This window comes from Stegodyphus dumicola, chromosome 3 (assembly GCF_044657685.1).
Source record: "Stegodyphus dumicola isolate Sdum_Otavi_A_Nest chromosome 3, ASM4465768v1".
Taxonomy (NCBI): Eukaryota; Metazoa; Arthropoda; class Arachnida; order Araneae; family Eresidae; genus Stegodyphus; species Stegodyphus dumicola.
In genome coordinates, this window is record NC_140770.1 from 115,097,194 (window position 1) to 115,117,025 (window position 19,832).

At 30.4% G+C, this 19,832-nt stretch overlaps 1 protein-coding gene across 1 annotated transcript in view; it reads right to left on the reverse strand.

The window, feature by feature from the left end:
- Positions 1-7,210: 7,210 nt before the first annotated feature.
- Pgant35A (polypeptide N-acetylgalactosaminyltransferase 35A) overlaps positions 7,211-19,832 on the reverse strand; it is a 72,904-nt gene continuing 60,282 nt past the window's right edge. Inside the window, exons 10-11 of the mRNA XM_085813208.1 lie at positions 16,447-16,578; positions 7,211-15,314 (exon numbers count right to left, since the gene is read on the reverse strand). Coding sequence (XP_085669334.1) covers positions 15,174-15,314; positions 16,447-16,578 — 273 coding nt within the window. The 3' untranslated portion in view covers positions 7,211-15,173. The remainder of the gene's footprint in view (positions 15,315-16,446; positions 16,579-19,832) is intronic.

A 19,832-nucleotide genomic window follows, 5' to 3' on the forward strand; every position in this document is an offset into this window, starting at 1 on the left:
AGGTTTGCCCAAGAAAAAAGTATAGAAGTTTTTTCTCACCTTTTTTATGTTTTTAGTAGTGCTGAATTCGAATTTCAGGTTTGCCACCTCATCACTGGCCGGTTTCACAACGAAAATCGAGGGAGGAAAACCCTCAAATTTCTGGCAATTCTTTCAGTTTGTCGCTTAGAAGTCAAAAAAGCATTTTTTGAAGATGACCACTCTTCACAAAATTAAAGTAGACAAAATTTGTTTTAAAATGCATATATTAAGTTTAATATTCGAACAATTTGCGATGCCACTAGAGCGAGCTGGAAAAACGCCACTTTTGGATTCTCCGTGAAAAACGCACTTCTAACTGTCCGTTAGTTTCCTCATATCAACGTCATATATGTGAAAATAATTACTTTTTGAATGCTTTCTATGTGTAAGTCACTTTAATTGAATCAATAAACATCTTTGAGGTATGTGGTCAGCGGAGCGACTAGTTTATGGGAAATCGCGCTATTCCTTTCATTGCTACATCTGCAAATTGTGAATAAAACTTACGTATTTTAAGTGAAATGAATAATTTTGTGCTCTAAGTTGTAGAATGTCATTAAGATACCATGTTAGTGGGCATTTGTTGCTTGTATGTTTGTAGCATTGCACAGGCCATAATTTGCGTAGTCGAGTTAATAGAGAATCACTAATAAAGGAAAATATGATTGAACCAAAATTTTATTTACATAGAAAACGTTCTTAGGTCAAAGTAATTAAAGATTTTCTGTCTATATAAACTATTATTTCAGCTGTTTTCCGACATTTTCGGAGATTAGCTTCATCTAGAAAAGAAAGAATGAAGTTTTAGAGGAATATTATTCGGAAAAAAATAAGTCAATTTGAGCGGCGGATTTCTATGAAAAAGAGATATAAAAGATAGAATTTGCTGCAATGAATTAGTGTATGAAGTTGATGCCGCTTAATGCTCGGTGCTACCTCGATTTTCCTCCGAATGGACCAGTCTGGTCATCCTGAGAGTTGGTATATCGTCTTTTAGGTTACCTTATCTTACGGTTCTTGGGTTGACGGATATAGGAGTTTTTAGGTTGGGCATCAGTTTCATTGGAACAGTTCCGACACGTTCAATACTTCTTGCTGAAGGTGCATGCTTCAACCGAGCAATGTGCGTACTTGCGACAACAACAAACTTTGGAGTCATACAAAGTATGCCTCCCATCGAGTGGAATGTGTTGTCTTTATAAATATATCGCACATTGTAGCATGTGTTATCATATATTGTTTTAGAAAGTGCTTGTTAATTAAAAGTCAGAGGTGGTTGGATGATGGAGGACATTCCAAAACGTATGTCTTTCGTGATGAGCAAAATTTTAATGAACTCAGCACATCAAGTAACCTGGCGATCCGTACTTTCTATGCTGCAACCTTCACTTTCAGAAGAGATATATATACGACTTCACAGCTTAATAACGAGAAGACTTAATTTTTTAAGACGAAGCAGTGCACTATTTTTTCTTAAATAGATCATTTGTGCATGACACGTTATTCCAAGGATTTGAGATTTTATTTTAATTTAAGGCTTTATTAAGTATTTTCAGTAAATGAAGTAGCAAAAATTTCCATTTTTCTAAGACGCACTGGAAAAAATTGGCACGCTGAACACAATAACACACCTTGTTAGAAGTAGGAGTTATTGTATATAATAAAATTCTTCATAAATGACATTATGGATCATACCATAAAATAGAGGAAAAACCACTAACCATGGGGGAAAACACTCATACAGTCAGTATGGGTGACTGACACTATACAGTGATCCCGTTCGCCGGGATCTTGTGCAAGTTAACACGTTTTAAGTTGTAAACTCATTAAAGTTACATGAGTTTTTATAGTTCTTTCTCTAACTTTTTTGCAGATTTTTTCATATAATAAGATTTCGCTTTAATTATTTTTAAAAAAGTGAAATTTTGAAATACTATGCTAAAGAAAGATTAGGTTCAAAATGTCTAGCTATAAGAAGAAACTAATTTTTTAACTTAAAAACGGCAAATTTGTGCAATTTTACTGTCTCTGACATTTTTTTTGTAATAAAAATTCTTAACTATTCTCTTACAGCTATAAATAACAACAAAAAAGGGCTGGAATTTTTCTTTCCGATATCCAAGAATCATATTTTAGTTTGCATACTTTCGTCTCAACTCATATATAAATTCCATGCATAAATCCTTATACATTTTACTGCGTATGGTAGTAAAATTTAGAACCAAAACTTGAGCCACAAGCATGTTTTCCAAAATGCTAAACATGGTGAGAATAAAAACAAACTATATTGTGGAGAAAATAAGAAATCTTAATATTGAACTTTATTTGAACTAGAGCTATTAACGACTGAAACTGAAATGACGTATTCCCGAGAGGAGTTTTCAGTTTTGAAATGTGAACAGCTGCCAGTTATCACTTGCGTAACTTACTTTAGTCTCAAATATCAGAAGATCGACGAACTTAAAAGCCAAGAATAGTATAAATGCAGTCTTCGTGTCTATAGAAACAAACTTCATTTAAGTATTTCATATAATCCTAAATGGAAAAAAAAAAAAAAATTTTTTTGGAAGACTGTATTACACTGACTTATTTAATTATAGCAAATAGTGGAGACTATTTAATCATGCCACAGAACAACATGCCTATGGACTAGCACAAGTGTTTAAAAATCTTTAACGGGAAACCGGTCCGTATGTACACTGCATACATAAAGGAGACTGCAAAATGATCATTGAACTGTCAGAAACATACACCAGGTACCAACATACACCAAACATACCTTACTCGGCTTTAGCAATTCGACCGCTGACTTTCGAATAAAAGGGGGCTGGATTTACAAGTTATGACAAAATTCACTAGGGCTATCTTCCTAAGCGAAATTCATTGCGACTGGTTTTCATGTCATGCATAAGGGAAAACATGCACACTTCCACGCCTGTTCACCGGGATTTGAATTTTGTTCTATGTACCAGTGTTCAGTGATGTATGGAAAAGAAAAATATTTTTCACAGCAATAATAAATAACCAAAAAACTTCTATATTCAGTTTTTATTATTTGTTAAAAAGACTAAAATCTACATTTAAAAAAGGGAGAGGAATTCATTCCAAGAGGATTATCATCCTTTTTCAAGATAAGCATTACAAATCATAATTGTTAAAAATTTATCAAAATTACTTTATACTGTCATAAGCAAAATTTTTAACTATTTACAAACATAAATTAGCCTTCCCCTTAACTTTAAATTGTACCATAATCTAAACTTCGACATAAAATTCTATTTACACTACTGGCCATGAAACAAGCACACACCAAACCTGAAATTTGTAAGAAAGGCCTGGGATGTCATGCCATATGCACATTGCAGACAAGACTAATTACACTTCTAAGCAATATTTATAAGCTGACTAAAATGTCAATTTGGGTGGGGGTTGTGATTGCTCATTGTTTTTTCTGTTGCAGGTGATTCTTTGCATAAGAAAAAGTTCACTATCATGTTTCAGAATTCAGCCACAGAACTGTAGACTACTGAAACTGTGGATTATTGTACTATGCAACTCGTAGTGAAGATCCAGTGATTGTAATCAGAATTTGCACTGAGAAATCCAGGAAGGCCATAGAGAATGAGGTATGAGATCTCAGCGGCCCATACTCGGCAAAACACATCTCGTCTTCATCACCGTCAGAAACATCACATAACCTGGGTCAGGAAACAAAGTATCCTTACGTAGGGTGCGATGACATCTGTCATACCCTATATTGTCAGCAGGGCAACCATCACTTTTTTCTTGATGCTACAGGGCAGGAATAGGAGCCTTCAATGGTACATTTAACAACATAACGACTTTCATTGTCACGTCGTAATGGCGGGACACGGTTTTTTTTTCTAACGAATTTCACTTCTCCTTACAGTTTCATAACAAACCTATGGAGGGAGACATTGAGAACGTTGGAAGCTAGCATTCCTCATAGGCATGCCGGTCCAGCATCTGTACTGATGGGATGTGGTGCCACTGGTATATATCTCACTCATTTCTAATCCGCAAACCTAGTACTTTGATCAGTCATCATTACATTACTGAAGAATGCTCCTGACCGTGCCATATCTCTGGGCCCTCCTTCACTGCACCTTTCAGCAGGACAATGCAAGACTGCATATTCCCATGCAACACAGGGTGTTTAAATCCAGCATAGGTCAGTGAATACTCTAGAACTTCCACCGTCTGATCAATGGTTCAAAAAGACATGATAATGCACCAGTAAGTACTACATATGAACACTGGCACTGAATTGAAGCCACATGGACAACAATATCTGCAACAAGCATCGAAAGTCTCGTGATGTAACAGCTGCTACTTTTGACAAAGATAGGACTGAAAGTACTAATTTCTGCATATATTGATGGCATGTGGTGCCACTGGTATATATCTCATTCATTTTTATTCCACAAACCTAGAAATGATGACTGATCAAAGTACAAACCTAGTACTTTGATCAGTCATCATTACATCACTGAAGAATGCTTGTGACCTTACCATATCTCTGGACCCTCCTTCACCCCACCTTTCAGCAGGACAATGCAAGACTAGTCATGTAACACATCACGTTTAAATTCAGCGTAGGTCAGCAAATTCTCCGGATTTTTCACCGTCTGATCAATGGTTGAAAAAGACATTAAACATACCAGTAAGTACTACATATGAACACTGGCACTGAACTGAAAATGCATGACCTTCAATATCTGCAATAAGCATCAAAAGTCCGGTAATGTAATAGCTGCTACTTTTGACAAAGACAGGGCTCAGAGTTCTAATTTCTGCATGCTCTGTATCTCATAACTATCTAAATTTCTAGTCATGCCATAGTTAGTTCCATTATAATGCATTTGTAAAATAAATATGATTCTAATTCAGAAGTCGAACAACAAAAATCAGCGTTATACCTACAAAATTTTCACAGGACTAGTTTCGATGGTTTTACCGAACCATCATCTTCAGCTGCAAAACCGCAAATGAACAAGATAGGAAATAATGATTAGATAAGATAAGAAAGCCTGGACAAGAATAAGCAAGTGGCGCCATCTTTTGGCGAAACCAGAACTAAAACATAATTTCTCTAAAAGCCGAAGGCAAATTTGGATTGGAATTAGGATCGTTAACTAGAACAGAAAGATTTTTATGAATGTGAAATGCCTCTAGAAAATCCAGTTCTCCAATGGAAGATGTTTTTTGAATAATTTTGGCAGCAGAAAAATTGAAAGTGCGATTTTCGGACCAACAATGTTGAGCAACAGAAGACTTCTGTGTTTCCTTTTTTCTAACATATGCCTCATGTTCTTTGACGCGAAATTTTAAGGCTCTCTTAGTTTGGCCAATGTAAATTAAACCACACTGGCAAGGAATCCTATAAATACCCCAGGAATTCATATCCGGAATGGGGTCCTTGAGTATAGAAGTTGGAATTTTATTGATGGGAGAATAAACAACCCGAAAGTTAAATTTCTGCAAAATATGTGCAACTTTATAGCTAATTGATGGAAAGAAGGGAATGACAACAGAATTTTTATAATCTCCTAAAATAAGAGTGTGGCTTTTAGTGTGTTGAGATGAGAATTTTTTAACTGCTTGATTAATAATGTTGGGTGAAAAGCCCCTGTCAATAGCTATTGCTTTTAAATAATTTAGTTCTTCATCAAGGGCTAGTTTGGAGGAGCAAACTTGAAGAGCACGGAAAACATAGGAATAAAATGAAGCTAACTTTTGTTTAGTCGGATGACATGATTTAAAGTGTGGTGGAAGGCAAACCAATGAAGGTTTACGGTAAACTGTAGTACTGAAGTTGGATGTGTTACGTGTGACCAGAATGTCGAGAAACGGAAGAGAATTGCAAGTCTCAAGTTCAAAAGTGAACTGAATAGCAGGATCAATAGAATTCATTGTTGAAAGAACTTTATTTAAATCATCTTTATTACCTTCAAACAGGGTAAAAGTATCGTCTACGTAGCTGAACCATGCCGGGAAGTTTAAAGTTTCAAACAATTTTGATTCATAATAATGCATGTAGATATCAGCCAGGATGGGACTGAGGGGGCTTCCCATGGCTAATCCCTAAGTTTGTTTGTAATATTTATTTTGGAAAACAAAATGTGTTTGTTTCAAACAGAGTTGAGTGAGAGAAATTAGCTCCTCAATTTCGATGCAAGAGAAATGAAATTCGCGAAGTCTGGTTTTTAGACATCTTAATGCACCCTCCACTGGGACATTGGTGAATAAACTTGCTTATTCTTGTCCAGGCTTTCTTATCTTATCTAATCATTATTTCCTATCTTGTTCATTTGCGGTTTTGCAGCTGAAGATGATGGTTCGGTAAAACCATCGAAACTAGTCCTGTGAAAATTTTGTAGGTATAACGCTGATTTTTGTTGTTTGACTTCTGAATTAGTATTTATTCGGCGTGTTATTGTGTCTTAATTAAATATGATTCTATTGTATATTTACCTTCATGGTATAGCAATTTTAAACATCAGTAATGTACTTATGTACCTTTTCTCATAGTTCATAAATTTATAATTATACAAGGTCTCCTAAATGAGAATTGAGAAAATGAAAAACACTGAACTAATTGGGGAATAGGACTATTAACTGTTAAGACTATATTAAGCAGCTGTTAATGAGGACATAATTATTAATTTACATGCATTCTTCATTCACATCACAAAATATATCTTAAAATGCAGAGAGACTAAAAAAAAGTTTTAAAAACTTTCATGACTTAGTAATTAAAACTGAAACATTTTTAACTTGAAAAAATGCACTTTATTTTTTGTCTAAAGATAATGTAAACATCCTAACAACTTAAAGGTTGAAAATTTATAAAAGCAAAACAAAAATACAAGTTCATGTTTTAAATTTACTTTTTAAAGTCAATGCTTCTGAATGATTTTCAATGCTGATTCCTTACCACACACATTAAACATTCAATATTAATATTTGCTGTTTATATTTCAATGTTAAATATACTTGCATATGAATGACACAAGCAATTGCTAATTTTCAGAACTGCTGAATACAGATATTTTAATGATAACTTATTCTCAGTTCACATAACCAAAAAAGAATTTCATAATATCCATCTGCTAATTTTATGAATTATGGAAGCAACAAAAGTATGTTGTAAATATACACTACACAGTTTTATTAAATGATTTTATTGCTCAAAGAATATATGAATTCGACATGCAAAATCTATAATGATTTCATTACACTGTTGTCAAAACTTCAAATATATAGTACCATTTAATATCTGAAAAAATGAGTCTAGGAATTCAAAAATTAAAAATGACACAAATTTAAAATGCACAAAACCTTTTCAAGCAAGCTGAAAATAACACATGCTATGAACTGAAAAAAGTGGCTGAATGGTGTTGTGGGAAACACGATCAAGTTACGAATGCTGATCTTACTAATATTATTTATTACGTAAGAGATAAACAAAGCAAAAAAAAAAAAAAAAAAAAAGAGCACCTGATCATTACTAAGATGTGTGAGTAATGCTTGTGAGAGTGTCTTAGTTTAAACTTCAAATATACTTGAAAACTTTAAAAAATAATAATAATAAGCTGTTCCTTTAAAATGCATCCACGATTAGAATATTAGTTTGAGCAATATTATAACAGCAATATTGATGAAATTTATAAGAAAAATTATAAAAGAAAAAAGGGCAGTTTCGATGCTAATGGTTGCCCAAAATTGCTCTTTTAAAGTTTAATAAAGTTCATCAGTAGAGATTATTGATACAAATGGCTCAGGTGGAATATTAAAGTATTTTATAGGCTACTACATGAATATTTATTTAGACTAATATGACAACATTACATATCTTCTATATATTTGAAAAGTAAAAAAATACATAATGCAAGTCAATACAAATATTTTATGTTTTTAATTACATATATATCATAAACTAAATGAATTTTTATTTAAAGCATATTAACATTTTTTTAAATAATATCCTTAAGAACTACATCTATTGTTTTTAAACAGCTTAGTTTATTAATCAGTAACCAATAGATTAAATTTGAAATATATATATAAAATTTTCCAAAATGACAACAGACTTGAATGAAAAGTCAAACAATGCATTTACAATGGGACATTTAAAGCATATCAACGCAAAATTGTGTTTTGAGTCTTAGGGCTTTATCAAACAGCTGAGCAAGTAAAGTAACTGTTTACCAGATTGTATGGCAAGAAATCATTGATTCTGGAAACAGTCACATTACTTCAAATTCAGGGTAAATTAGCATAAAGAATTCAAAATGTAAAATAATTCCATTGTTTCACATTTATGAGTTATAGTCTTATTTATTCAGGTATCAATAAAAAGAAAATTATAAGGAATGCAATACACGTATTGAGACAAAGGGAATGAAATATAAAGGGGCTTTATCACAAATATAATAAAAAAATTAAATAGCATTAGTGTTATGGAATAAATTTTAATTAATTTCCTTTCATTAATAACAATGTTTCTGTATTAAAATAAAAACCAACTACATAATTTAAAATCTCTTGTTGAAAGAAAAAAATATATATATGAGAAAAAAAAACATTTACGATTGTATTCTGTAATAATTCATTACATTTTATGACATCAGCAAAAGTAACAAAACATTTTCTTTAATAAATTTATACATTATGATTGCTAATGTATGAAATATTTTTTCCATTAAAAACAATACAAAGATCCTCAGTCTGAAAACAAACTCAGTTATTTAAACTTCGAAGAGGGGATTAATTTTTGTCCTTGAGAGGATTACTCTCAATTGATACTTTACAATGACATAACACACCTCCTCGTTGAAATATTCTGCACAGAAACAAAAGTGCCTCCTTCATTTATTATTTTAGATTACTCTTGGACAATGCATTTTATATAATTCAGACCTTCAAACCCAGAAGTCACTAATATAGGTTACTGGCAAGAGCTACTTTAGTAGATGAAAGCAAGTATAAACAACTAAGTTCAAAGTTTTAAATAATAACTGTGATTGGCTTTTTTAAAATATAGAATACAAAATTAACACATCCAATCATGTATATTTCTTACTCTACTAATTTTCTCCTGCAATCTCTTCCTTTAGAAATGTTCATTGCATAATTTTTACTGGTGGACATGCAAAATAAGTACAGAAATTGTTTACACAACGCTGCTTTTCAAATAGCAACTGTGCTTCGAATATATTAATAGCAGGATTTTAAAACAAGGGTGCTCTTTTATAGTTTTAAACAAACTTGGGAAGCAAGGAGAAATCATTATTCATTCTAAATCCAGTAAGTGTAAGAAAGCTGGATGTATATATTTTTTTAAACAAAAATTATTCAGCAGCAGATAATTTTTAGAAGATAACAAAATGAATGCACTCCTCAAAGGCAAATTTATTTCATTGCAATTTATTTCAAAGTTTTGAAATTTTACTTGGCCAACTGATCTCACTGTTTGATAAAAAAAAATCATTGCATACTTGATACAGATAACAGTTTGTAACCTACAGATGCGGGTTTTCGTGAAAGGAAGCTAATCTTAAAACATTTTAAAACTGAATTTTTATTCAAACTCCAGTTTCAGTCTGACCACATTCTATGCAGCAGTACATTATCAGAATATTTAATACCTCTCAATCACTGCATAATGAATCACAGACATCAACTCTCTATACTTGGATTAACAACTTGTTTTTGAGTAACAGTTTATAAAAAATCTAAGAACAAATTCTCCAAGTTTAAATGACCTTCAACTTGAAGAGCATTAAAAAACATAAAGAATCAGCATTTTCTTTCAGAACTAAGGGAAATATAAATCATAAGCTCATGTTTCTTTTAATAATTCACTATCTCGTGTAATGAAAATGAATTTTGGTGGTGATTACATTTTTATACATTATAACAATCCCAAACATACAGAATTAGATATGTGGCAACTGATGTTATACAGCAGGCCTGAATTTATCAAATTTCATTTTAAGTTTTCAAACAAACTCAAATGACTGTTGTTGGTAATTTCTTAATGAAAAATCCTGATGGAAGTTTCAAGGCAACTTCCATCAAAGAATACTTAAAAAGAGGTTTTTAATACAAATGGGACTGCATATCAAATATTGAATTAAAGCACCAAAGGCTCCAGGCTGACTATTCATGTAAAGAGGATTCCACTCAAATATTAATTACAGAACAATAAAGAAATGTTTTACAAATGTATAGAGAAACTAGGAAAGCAGACTGGAATAGAGACAGAAATTAATCATTCTAAAATATTAAAATCAAACTGAAACTGATTTGCATAGAAGTAGGGAGAGATATTTTCAGATTTCCATTTCTAATGTTGTTATATTGTAATTACATTAGGCACATAAAATTAAAATGCTTTAAAAGTTTGTATTGCATGGCATTTACAATCAAAAATTTAATTTTATACTGCAGTTCATTAACATAACAAAGCTCTTTCCAAAATAAAAATTAAATCAATATGCAGTGTTACAAATTACAACTCAATCATGAATCAATCAATTATGAAATTATTTAATCTAAGAAAAAAGAATATTATAAAAAAAATTTCAGTTGTTATCAGGCAAGCAGAATATTTAATATAATCTACAATTTCTACTATAACTTAAAAAAATCATATATAATATATTTTTATAACTTTCAAATCATATGCAAATTATTAGAAAATATCCGAAAAATTCATTTTAAATTTTATTTATAAAATCTATTACAAGTTGCTATAATTTATGCAATATTATTTTTAATTAAAAGAGAGCATTCATATATCAAAGGGAATGTAATAAAAAATATACTACATTTAAAAAATAACACTAATAAAATGAAAAGTTAAAACAAATAATAATTCACAAATTTCTAGTAAGATCAGCAACAATATCTTAATTCAATGTTATCTTTCTAAGACACATCCTTTTTTACAGTTAGTTGTAAAATAATACCTTGTCACTCACTTTATTTAAAAATTGAATATTGTATTTCTCACCAAAAAGATTTGCCTCTGGCACATACCCATGAACATTGTATTCAAATAAAACTGGTACAATGGCAAACATTTAACACACCTATCACAGCATTTATCATATCTTACTCTTAAAATGTTTTTCATGTTTTAAACATTAGAAACAAGAAAGACCTTTCAAAAGGAATGCTAATTTGGGCTGAAAATGATACAGTTGATTCCATTCAATTGAAAATAATATTGACCAATATTGGCTGCTAAACTGGTACAAATAATTCAGAAAATGTTAATACAAAGTCTTGAAGGGCAACCTTTTAAGTCTTAAAGCAAAAGACAATGACATAACACACCTTCAAGTGAACTGCTTGAAGTTTTATAGGCCACTCATGATCACCAAAGATATCTCATGATTTATTATAAAATGAATTCTGAGTCTTTATGTGTTTGTCATAAAATAATCATGTCTCTAAATTTTAAATTAATATTAACTTTTTGATTTCCTTTTCTTTTTAAAACAACATTCTGATTTCATAACATAATGGTTTTTGAAAATCAAAAATACACATGATAAACACTGTTCTCAACAAGCAGTTCATAAGAAGCAAGTTATGAAATAACTTCAAAATGAAAAACTTTGGGAACTATGCATATCTTTGCCTACAAATGATACTTTAACAATATAGATATATGTTACATTAATATAGAATATCTGTTACATTAACTAAAAAACATCAGAAAGGGGAAAAAGGAGGCAGACTAAAATAATATTGAAAATATGGAATGTTTCACAAAAATCAACATATTAAACAACTTGGTACAGGCACCTTTTAATTTGATTCTCATAAAAAATGCTTGCAACAGTTAAAAGAGTTAGCATTTTAAATTCAGAGAAATATACTTCTTAATATTTCACTTCTGAAACAAACCTGACTAGATAATAAAAAAGAAATTCATGTACATGCATATTTCATATACGAAATGCATTTTAAAATAAAATGTAAAGAAAATGCTTCAAAGTCATCTCAGTCATCATTTTCAGCCAAAAGGAATAAATGGAAAAAATGGAATACTCACTATTTCAGTGCCATGCAGAGATGACAATGTAATTGCTGCCTTAGTTATTTAAGAATTTATCATAAAAATTTTCTTTAAAAAATTACTCTTTTTTGGGGGGAAGGGATGCAGTTATCCACATTTTTTCTTGATTTACATTTCTATGCTGATCAAAATTCACACAGACTTTTAAAAAAAAATAGATGCAGATTCACTGTGAGACTAGAAGAGTTGACAATAAAAAAATCCTGAGTCTCCTGAAAAAACCTGGGAGGGCTGACAGCTCTGATAAATGTCATATACTACCTCAAATCTATTAAAATTATGAAGATTTATTATTTTAAGTTTTAAAGTTTAAAAAAAAATCTTCAATTTTTAAAAACTGAAGAATTATATTAAATGATTAGATTAAAAATTTGAGACTTCAAACTGAGTCTTAAGAATTTTAAGGCTCAATTTTAAGAGAAGCACTTAAAAGTCTTAAAATTAAAAAGAACAAAATTATTTTATTTTTAAAGATGCTAGAAATTTTCACTAAAAGATTCTCATATTTTTGAAATATTTCGCCTGTGCATTTAATATTTAATAATAATGAAAACATCAAAAAATATGAATGAGAATTTTATGTATTATTATGATAAAATTTATGATACATTTACAAAATTTAATTATAATCAATTTTGTTACAATGCCTATTATATAAGACAGTTTCTAACAGTTAATAAGTTTTAATATACTTTTTAGATCAAAAATCATCTCACTATACAAATATATTCTACTAGGATAATTTTAACACACACAGTATTAGTATTCTAAAATATTGCATCAATATTAAAAATAAGTAACTAACTCAGTTAAATTAATCATTAATGCTATAAATTTTAACAGACTTTACATAAATTTTCCAGGAAATTAAACCTAAATTGTTCATAACACAGATTGTGATAACTATGTTTTAAATTAATTGTTCTAAAACATCGCTCTCTGCAAACAGAATACTTGAATAAGATACTATTGGCAAATAAAGTGAGATACTTTAAAGTGATAACTTTTAATGACATGCTCCATCAATGCTAAAAAATATGCATTTATATATTATGGACACGAAACGTTAGGGAAAAATATCTCTCATTTAAACAAGATATTGGGATAAATACTGCCTATGAACAAGTATGTACTAATATAGTATATGCTACTGTATTAGTTATCAGAGTCTGAAACTTATAAATAATTATTGGAAATATTGGGACAGACACATGCACACATGCAAACACAGTCATAAAAAGACTGCACCCTACATTTTCTTTTTCATTTCTTATTAAATAAACATTCAGGCTCGATTTTGATTATCCTTGAAAACAATTCTTTCTTCAATTAGATTATAGATGCATATAATGCTATGTTAGAGGTAATTCTGCATACCTACCAATAAAAAAATGAGTTTCTCTCAGTAACATCTCTAATCTTTGAGAAAAGGCAAAAGTTGCAAGAAGGCAGATTTCACAAATAGAGTGATACTGAGATTAGATACAATTTACTTCATAGATAAAGCATTGTAGATTGGGATAGTTTCTTGTGCATTATCTGACCATTTCTTAACAATTTCCTTGTTTTGAAAATTACTGAAGTTTCATCAAGGCAAAACTCTAGATTTACTATCTTGCCTCTGGAAACCCACTCTTGAAATATGAACAATTTATGTATGTTTAAAATTGGGCAAAAAAGCAATCTTAGGTTGGTGAAGATTCTGAATATAATTTTATCGATTATGAAGGAATGCAGACATATATAGGTGGATTTATCTGGAAATGGCAAAACAAATTTTGCCTTCTCAAGTAAAGGAACCTATGTCTGAAAGCTCTCAAAATCAATAGTTTTATTCAAAATGTAAACCAACCTGAGGCGGCATTTTTGCCTAATTTAAAATTTGATATTAAAATGTTCTCCTTCTAGTTTAGTTCATGAGCTCTTTTGGGGGAAAAGGGGGGTGAAATTATTTTTTCAAAAAATTTAATGTTCACTCGCTATTACCCTACTTCCCAACATTTTCAAATCAAAGATAAGAATATATCTATATTTTAATGTTCCCACTCATTACTCAGTTCATCAGAGAAAATTGAGTCATGGTGGTAGGCTAGAACAAGACACATTTAATCTTCCACTAAATATTAGACACAAAGTTTATAGTTAAAAGCACTATTACAAATAATACAAAACTCTTAAACCTTTTTTAATATATTACCTAAAACATGTGTATATTTTACATTCAGATTTATTTTTCAGATTAAACGTTATAACAGTCGCTTATGGTCTCCATTAAAATGATATAACATAAATAAATTAAGGCTTGAAATAAACATTTTTAACTTGTACAACAAAATACTTTTCAAAGCAAAATACATACACAGTATGTATGTTTTTAATACTGAACAAACAATTTAATATTAGATAAAATATTAAGATTGTTTGGGGCAAATTAAAAAGCAAAAAATTGTTCATATTTTCTTCATGTTCAATAAAACATATATAAAAATTAAATAACACATATTTTGTTCTTGAAAATACTTAATATCACTATTTTTACACACAGTATAATATGGTGAGTTAAAAATGCCAAAATGAAATACAATCAACAAACATAAAATCATTTCACTGAAAATTAAAGTAAGAATCAATTTATAAATTTTATCACATAGCATTCTTACATTATGAGCAAACTGTATAGGAAGAAATGAAATAATTTATAAACCACCATTTAAAATAATAAAAACTTTAAAATTACCAGATCAATAAAACACTAGAATACAACAAAACAAAAAAGTTAAAACAATGAAATTGTTCAAACACTTGTTCAAAATACTGACATGATTGTTCAAAATACTAACTCAATTTCTATGATTATATTCCAATGTGGTTTGTTTTAAAAGAATAAAAATCACAAAAATATCTTCAAATCAGATCTGTCAGAAGGAAACATTAATATTTTAGTAAATACACTATTATAAATTTAGTACAAACTATCAAAATACTATATGGTAAAACTATGAATATATATCACAGGGAGATAATGGAGGTATAGATATCATGGTAATGCATGAAAGAGCAAATTCCATTTACGAGATGTGGACTGGCTGCATATAGAGAGAATAACATATTCTCCAGCAGATTCCCTACTACACCCAAGGCACAATCCAGCAGCAGTATTATATATGGGTGAATTCATCTGTAAAATTTAATATCATTACTTATTTTGTATGCAAAAAGAATATATCATATTTTTGTAAATAATTTTAAATTAAATAATACTATCCAAAATAAAACTACTATAAATAGTTAATTAGCTTGTTTTGTTGAAATCAAGATACCATATAATCCACTTAATAGTGATTTCTCTGAGGAGATACCTATGGTGATATGATTAAATTTTACCATCAAGTTAATATTACAAGGTCGTACATTAGGAAAAAAGAAACTGAATTAACTTTTCTAAGTACTTAAAATTTAAGGGGGAGAAAGAGCATAACTTTCAAATAATCAGACAAAAAAATACTTGCAAATAGTTTCTTAATTATTATGATCATTTAATCCTTTGCAAATAGCTTAAGGATATCTGCTTTTACTTGAAACAAAGATGCATCACTTATCTACAATATAAATATTTAAAAAATGGTTAAGCTTATCCCTTGAATCAGTAGATAATCAAATAGAGATATTATTCATTATAAAAGTTGTAATGCTCATACTATAAACTATATTATGAAGGCTAATACTGTAAAAGAAGTAGAATTTAACAATACAGAAAAAATTATCTGATTCAAAAAGAGTTTTGTATGAATATAGCTTTCAAGTCAAGACACATAGGATTAAAATTTAGCATCTAGTCAATGAATATTTGGAGCCCCAGGACACTGGATCTAAGGCTCATAAAAATATAATCATGAATGAAACTTGACTTCAAGGGTAAAATTTCCTTTAAATTTTGATTGCATCTACACATGCTGTCAAAATTGAAAAATATATTTATAAAGTTGGCAAAAAAATATACTGCATATTTCCTTAAAAAATTAAAAATCTGATATGCTTTTGCAAATTTCATTTTTACTTCTTATAACCTATTATTCTAAAGAGTCATATTATTTATTAATGATAAAATTTTAAAGCTATCTCAATATAAAGCATTTCTTCCCCTTTTTGAAATTTGAATTAAAATCAAAATTTAGCATTGCTAAAAATATTCAATAAACATAAAATTAAATTTTGCTAGGAGTTATTGTTATTAGTATTATTCTGCCCATTATCTGAGCCAACATACATACATCTGCATTATACATAATAAAATATGTGAAAAAATATACATTATCAGCATGTCTCCAGTCTTGAGATCCTCCCATTTCATGACACTTGGACAGATGAGGATACTTTGCACCAGCATCTAGACATAAAAGCTGTGCCAATCTCAAGTCATGTTTAGCAGTTTCATACCACATCTGCAAAGAGAAATGCATAACTTTTATCAGAGCAAAAATTTCAGAAGAAAGTTTTCCATTATTAATATGGTCATAGCTAGATTACCTAAGATTCGAATTTGGGCCACATGAAATAAAGATTTCTGAAGAAGAAATCTTTTTTGCACTATTTCTGTTTTACAAAATTATCTTTGATTTAATTATATGATATTAAAAAATAAATAAAGCTATTATCTTCTGCTCTGAAGCTTGGAAGTTTATACAATTAGTGTCAGATGTAGGATTCAGTAGTGATTAGCTGATTGTATTCGTGGTGGGCCGAATCAAATAAAGATTTCTGAAGATCTTCCACTATTTCTGTTTTACAAAATTAACTTTGAGTTAAGTATATGATATTAAAAAGTAAATAAAATTATTATCTTCTGCTCTGAAGCTTGGAAGTTTATACAATTGGTGTCATATGTAAGATTCAGTAGTGATTAGCTGATTGTATTCAGTAACACTTGATTTGCTTGCACCATGTTCCAACTAAAATTTCCTAAAAGAGATAAACTGATGTTGACTTTTCCCGCGACGGGGGGGGGGATACAGTTGGAACAGAACGGAATGATGATATGGTAAGATGTATAGATCCGGCACTGTGCCGTGTATGATATTTCATATTTGTTTAAATCATGTTTGTTGTTACTGTTTCAATAAATAATCAAAAGACAACTACTGTGAATTAAATAACTAAACACTTCAAAACAAAAACACCACATTGTTGGTGAACGCCGAACATGATTTGGGATTACTGCTAACCTTCTGATAGAACGTGGAACTTTCTGATTCACGACCATGAAACAGTTCTTGAAGTGCTATGATTTTGTATGTGATAGGAAGTTTTGAATTTATAGTGGTGATCTGATTTTTTAGTTAATGTAAATTGATTTAAAATTTAGTTTTGAAAACAGAAGTAGTTTATGCAAACATGTTGAAAAGAGTTGAAAGGTTAAGGCAAAAGCGAAACTGCATTAGGCAGCTTTTTTGTAATCTTTTGACAAAAATTGAAGATGCAATAAATAAACCTTTCAGTGAAATTTAAAGAACAAAAACTTGATGATTTTTATGATCAAAGAAACCAGTTGATTGAAAAGATAAAGAATCTTAAGGGTTTAGATAGTGAAATAGAAGTGATAATCGGTATAGATGAGTTAGAAAACGAAATTGCTGAGAGTGAAGAATATCAGGAACTCGATATTTAATGGAAAACAAAACTAGATAGGCATATAGAAAGTGCTTTTAACAGGGTTTCACAAAATGAAATTCGGGTTAATGAAAATGTTAGGTTGGAACAACGCAAAGTAAGAAACGAAAGTAGTGTATTTAAGCTTCCGAAATTAAGTATTGAAAAGTTTTATGGCGATTGAAGCTCTTGGTTGGATTTCTGGAATTCCTACGAAGTAGCTATTCATAATAACAATTCCTTAAGTAAAGTTAAGAAGTTTTCGTATCTGAAAACATTTTTAGGAGGTACTGCCTTATCAGCAGTTTCGGGATTTTTGTTAACAAACGAAAATAACGATTAATCAATTAAGTTGTTAAAAAAAAGATTTGTAAGGCTAGATTTGTCTATAAACTCGCACATGAATAAACTGTCGATAATCAATTCCGTTAAGACATGTGTGAATGTTCCAGCATTGTGAAGAATGTATGATATGACTGAGATTCAAATTCAATCATTAAAGACGTTAGGTGTTGCAGCAGGCACTTATGGTAGTTTACTTTGCCCGGTAATACTACAAAAAATTATAGAAGAGCTAGATTTGTATTACAATAGACAATGTAAATCACGTGAATCATTTGATATAGAGCACTTAGTTGAGTTTTTGAGGAAAGAGGTAGAAATAAGAGAAGTGTCTTCTTTATTTTCAGATTCAAAAATTTTTAAGCGAAATGAAATTCCTTTTAGTAATAGAGGAACGAGTCAAAATTATCAGAAAAATTATGTAGACTCAAAACCAAACATTTCAAAAGCATGCATTCCAACAGAAGCTGCTTTAACAGCCATAGCGAATGAAATATGTAGTTTTTGTTCAGACAAATCTCACGAAACACATAAATGTCCTTTACCATTAACAGAAAAAAGAAATTTGTTAAAAACACAGAGACGATGTTACATTTGACTGAAACGTTGATATACACCAAAATTTTGCTTGAAAAAGGACCAGCTCTGAAAAATATGTAAAAAACTTCACAATTATTTACTATGTGATAAGGCTGAACCAACAAATAATGCAGCCGAATCAAATGGTAAAGAGACGGACAATAATTTATCTACAGTACACTCATTGCATTGCTTTGGAGGAAGTAAAAGGGAATTTGTAAACAAAACCGAGAGAGCAGGAAAGTGGTCTCCAGTTTTATTACAAACATTCAGCACTATAGTAAAAACAAATAAAAAGAGCAAAATCTTGAGGGTGTTAATAGAGGGCGGGAGGTAATAGAACATTTATAAGAAGGAAAACTGGGACTGGACTCGTTAGGATTGAAGGCTACCCCGATGTGAAAGGTTTGTATTACAGTCAAAAGTCGTTAATCCGGACACCCATGGCCCGGAATGATCTATAATCTGGACCTCAAAGCTACAAACTTTCTGCTCATGCGTCACGTTGATACATGCGCATAAGACCTTTACGGCTGCAAATATGCATGTGCGGCTACGCATAATATGTTTACGCTTCCGCGTTTAATGTATAATGGACAGTATAAGCTAAGCTAAAATTATCTAATTTGGTTAATGTTGCAGATTGCGTTGTTCCTTAATCTTCAAATTGGATCCGGCTTATTATTTTTTGCAGACTGTTAGAGCAATTTTATAAAAGTAAGCTTGAACTTTCGATTATGTCAAATAGAATTTCCGATATATATTTACTAATATGTAAAGGATCTACACAGCGAAAGTATGTTTCGAAGTCCATTAAACAAAAAGTGGAATTGCTGCAAAAAATGGATAAAGGTATATCCTTCGTTTCTGAAACTATTCCAAAATCTGTTTATCAATTTCACGTTGCTCTGCGGTGGGGGGAGGGGGGAGGTGAAACACCACGGCATGCAATGAATTGGAAGTTAATCTGTCAGCACTATCCTTATCTTCAGGGCAGATGTTTTTATTTTATTTGGCTTATAATTCCTTACTAAATGTAGTATTTCATCAAGATGTACTTCGTCTTTGATTGATTTAAATCAAATTCCTCGTCATTATAATTTGCTTCCGATAAAGAAGAAAGTGACAC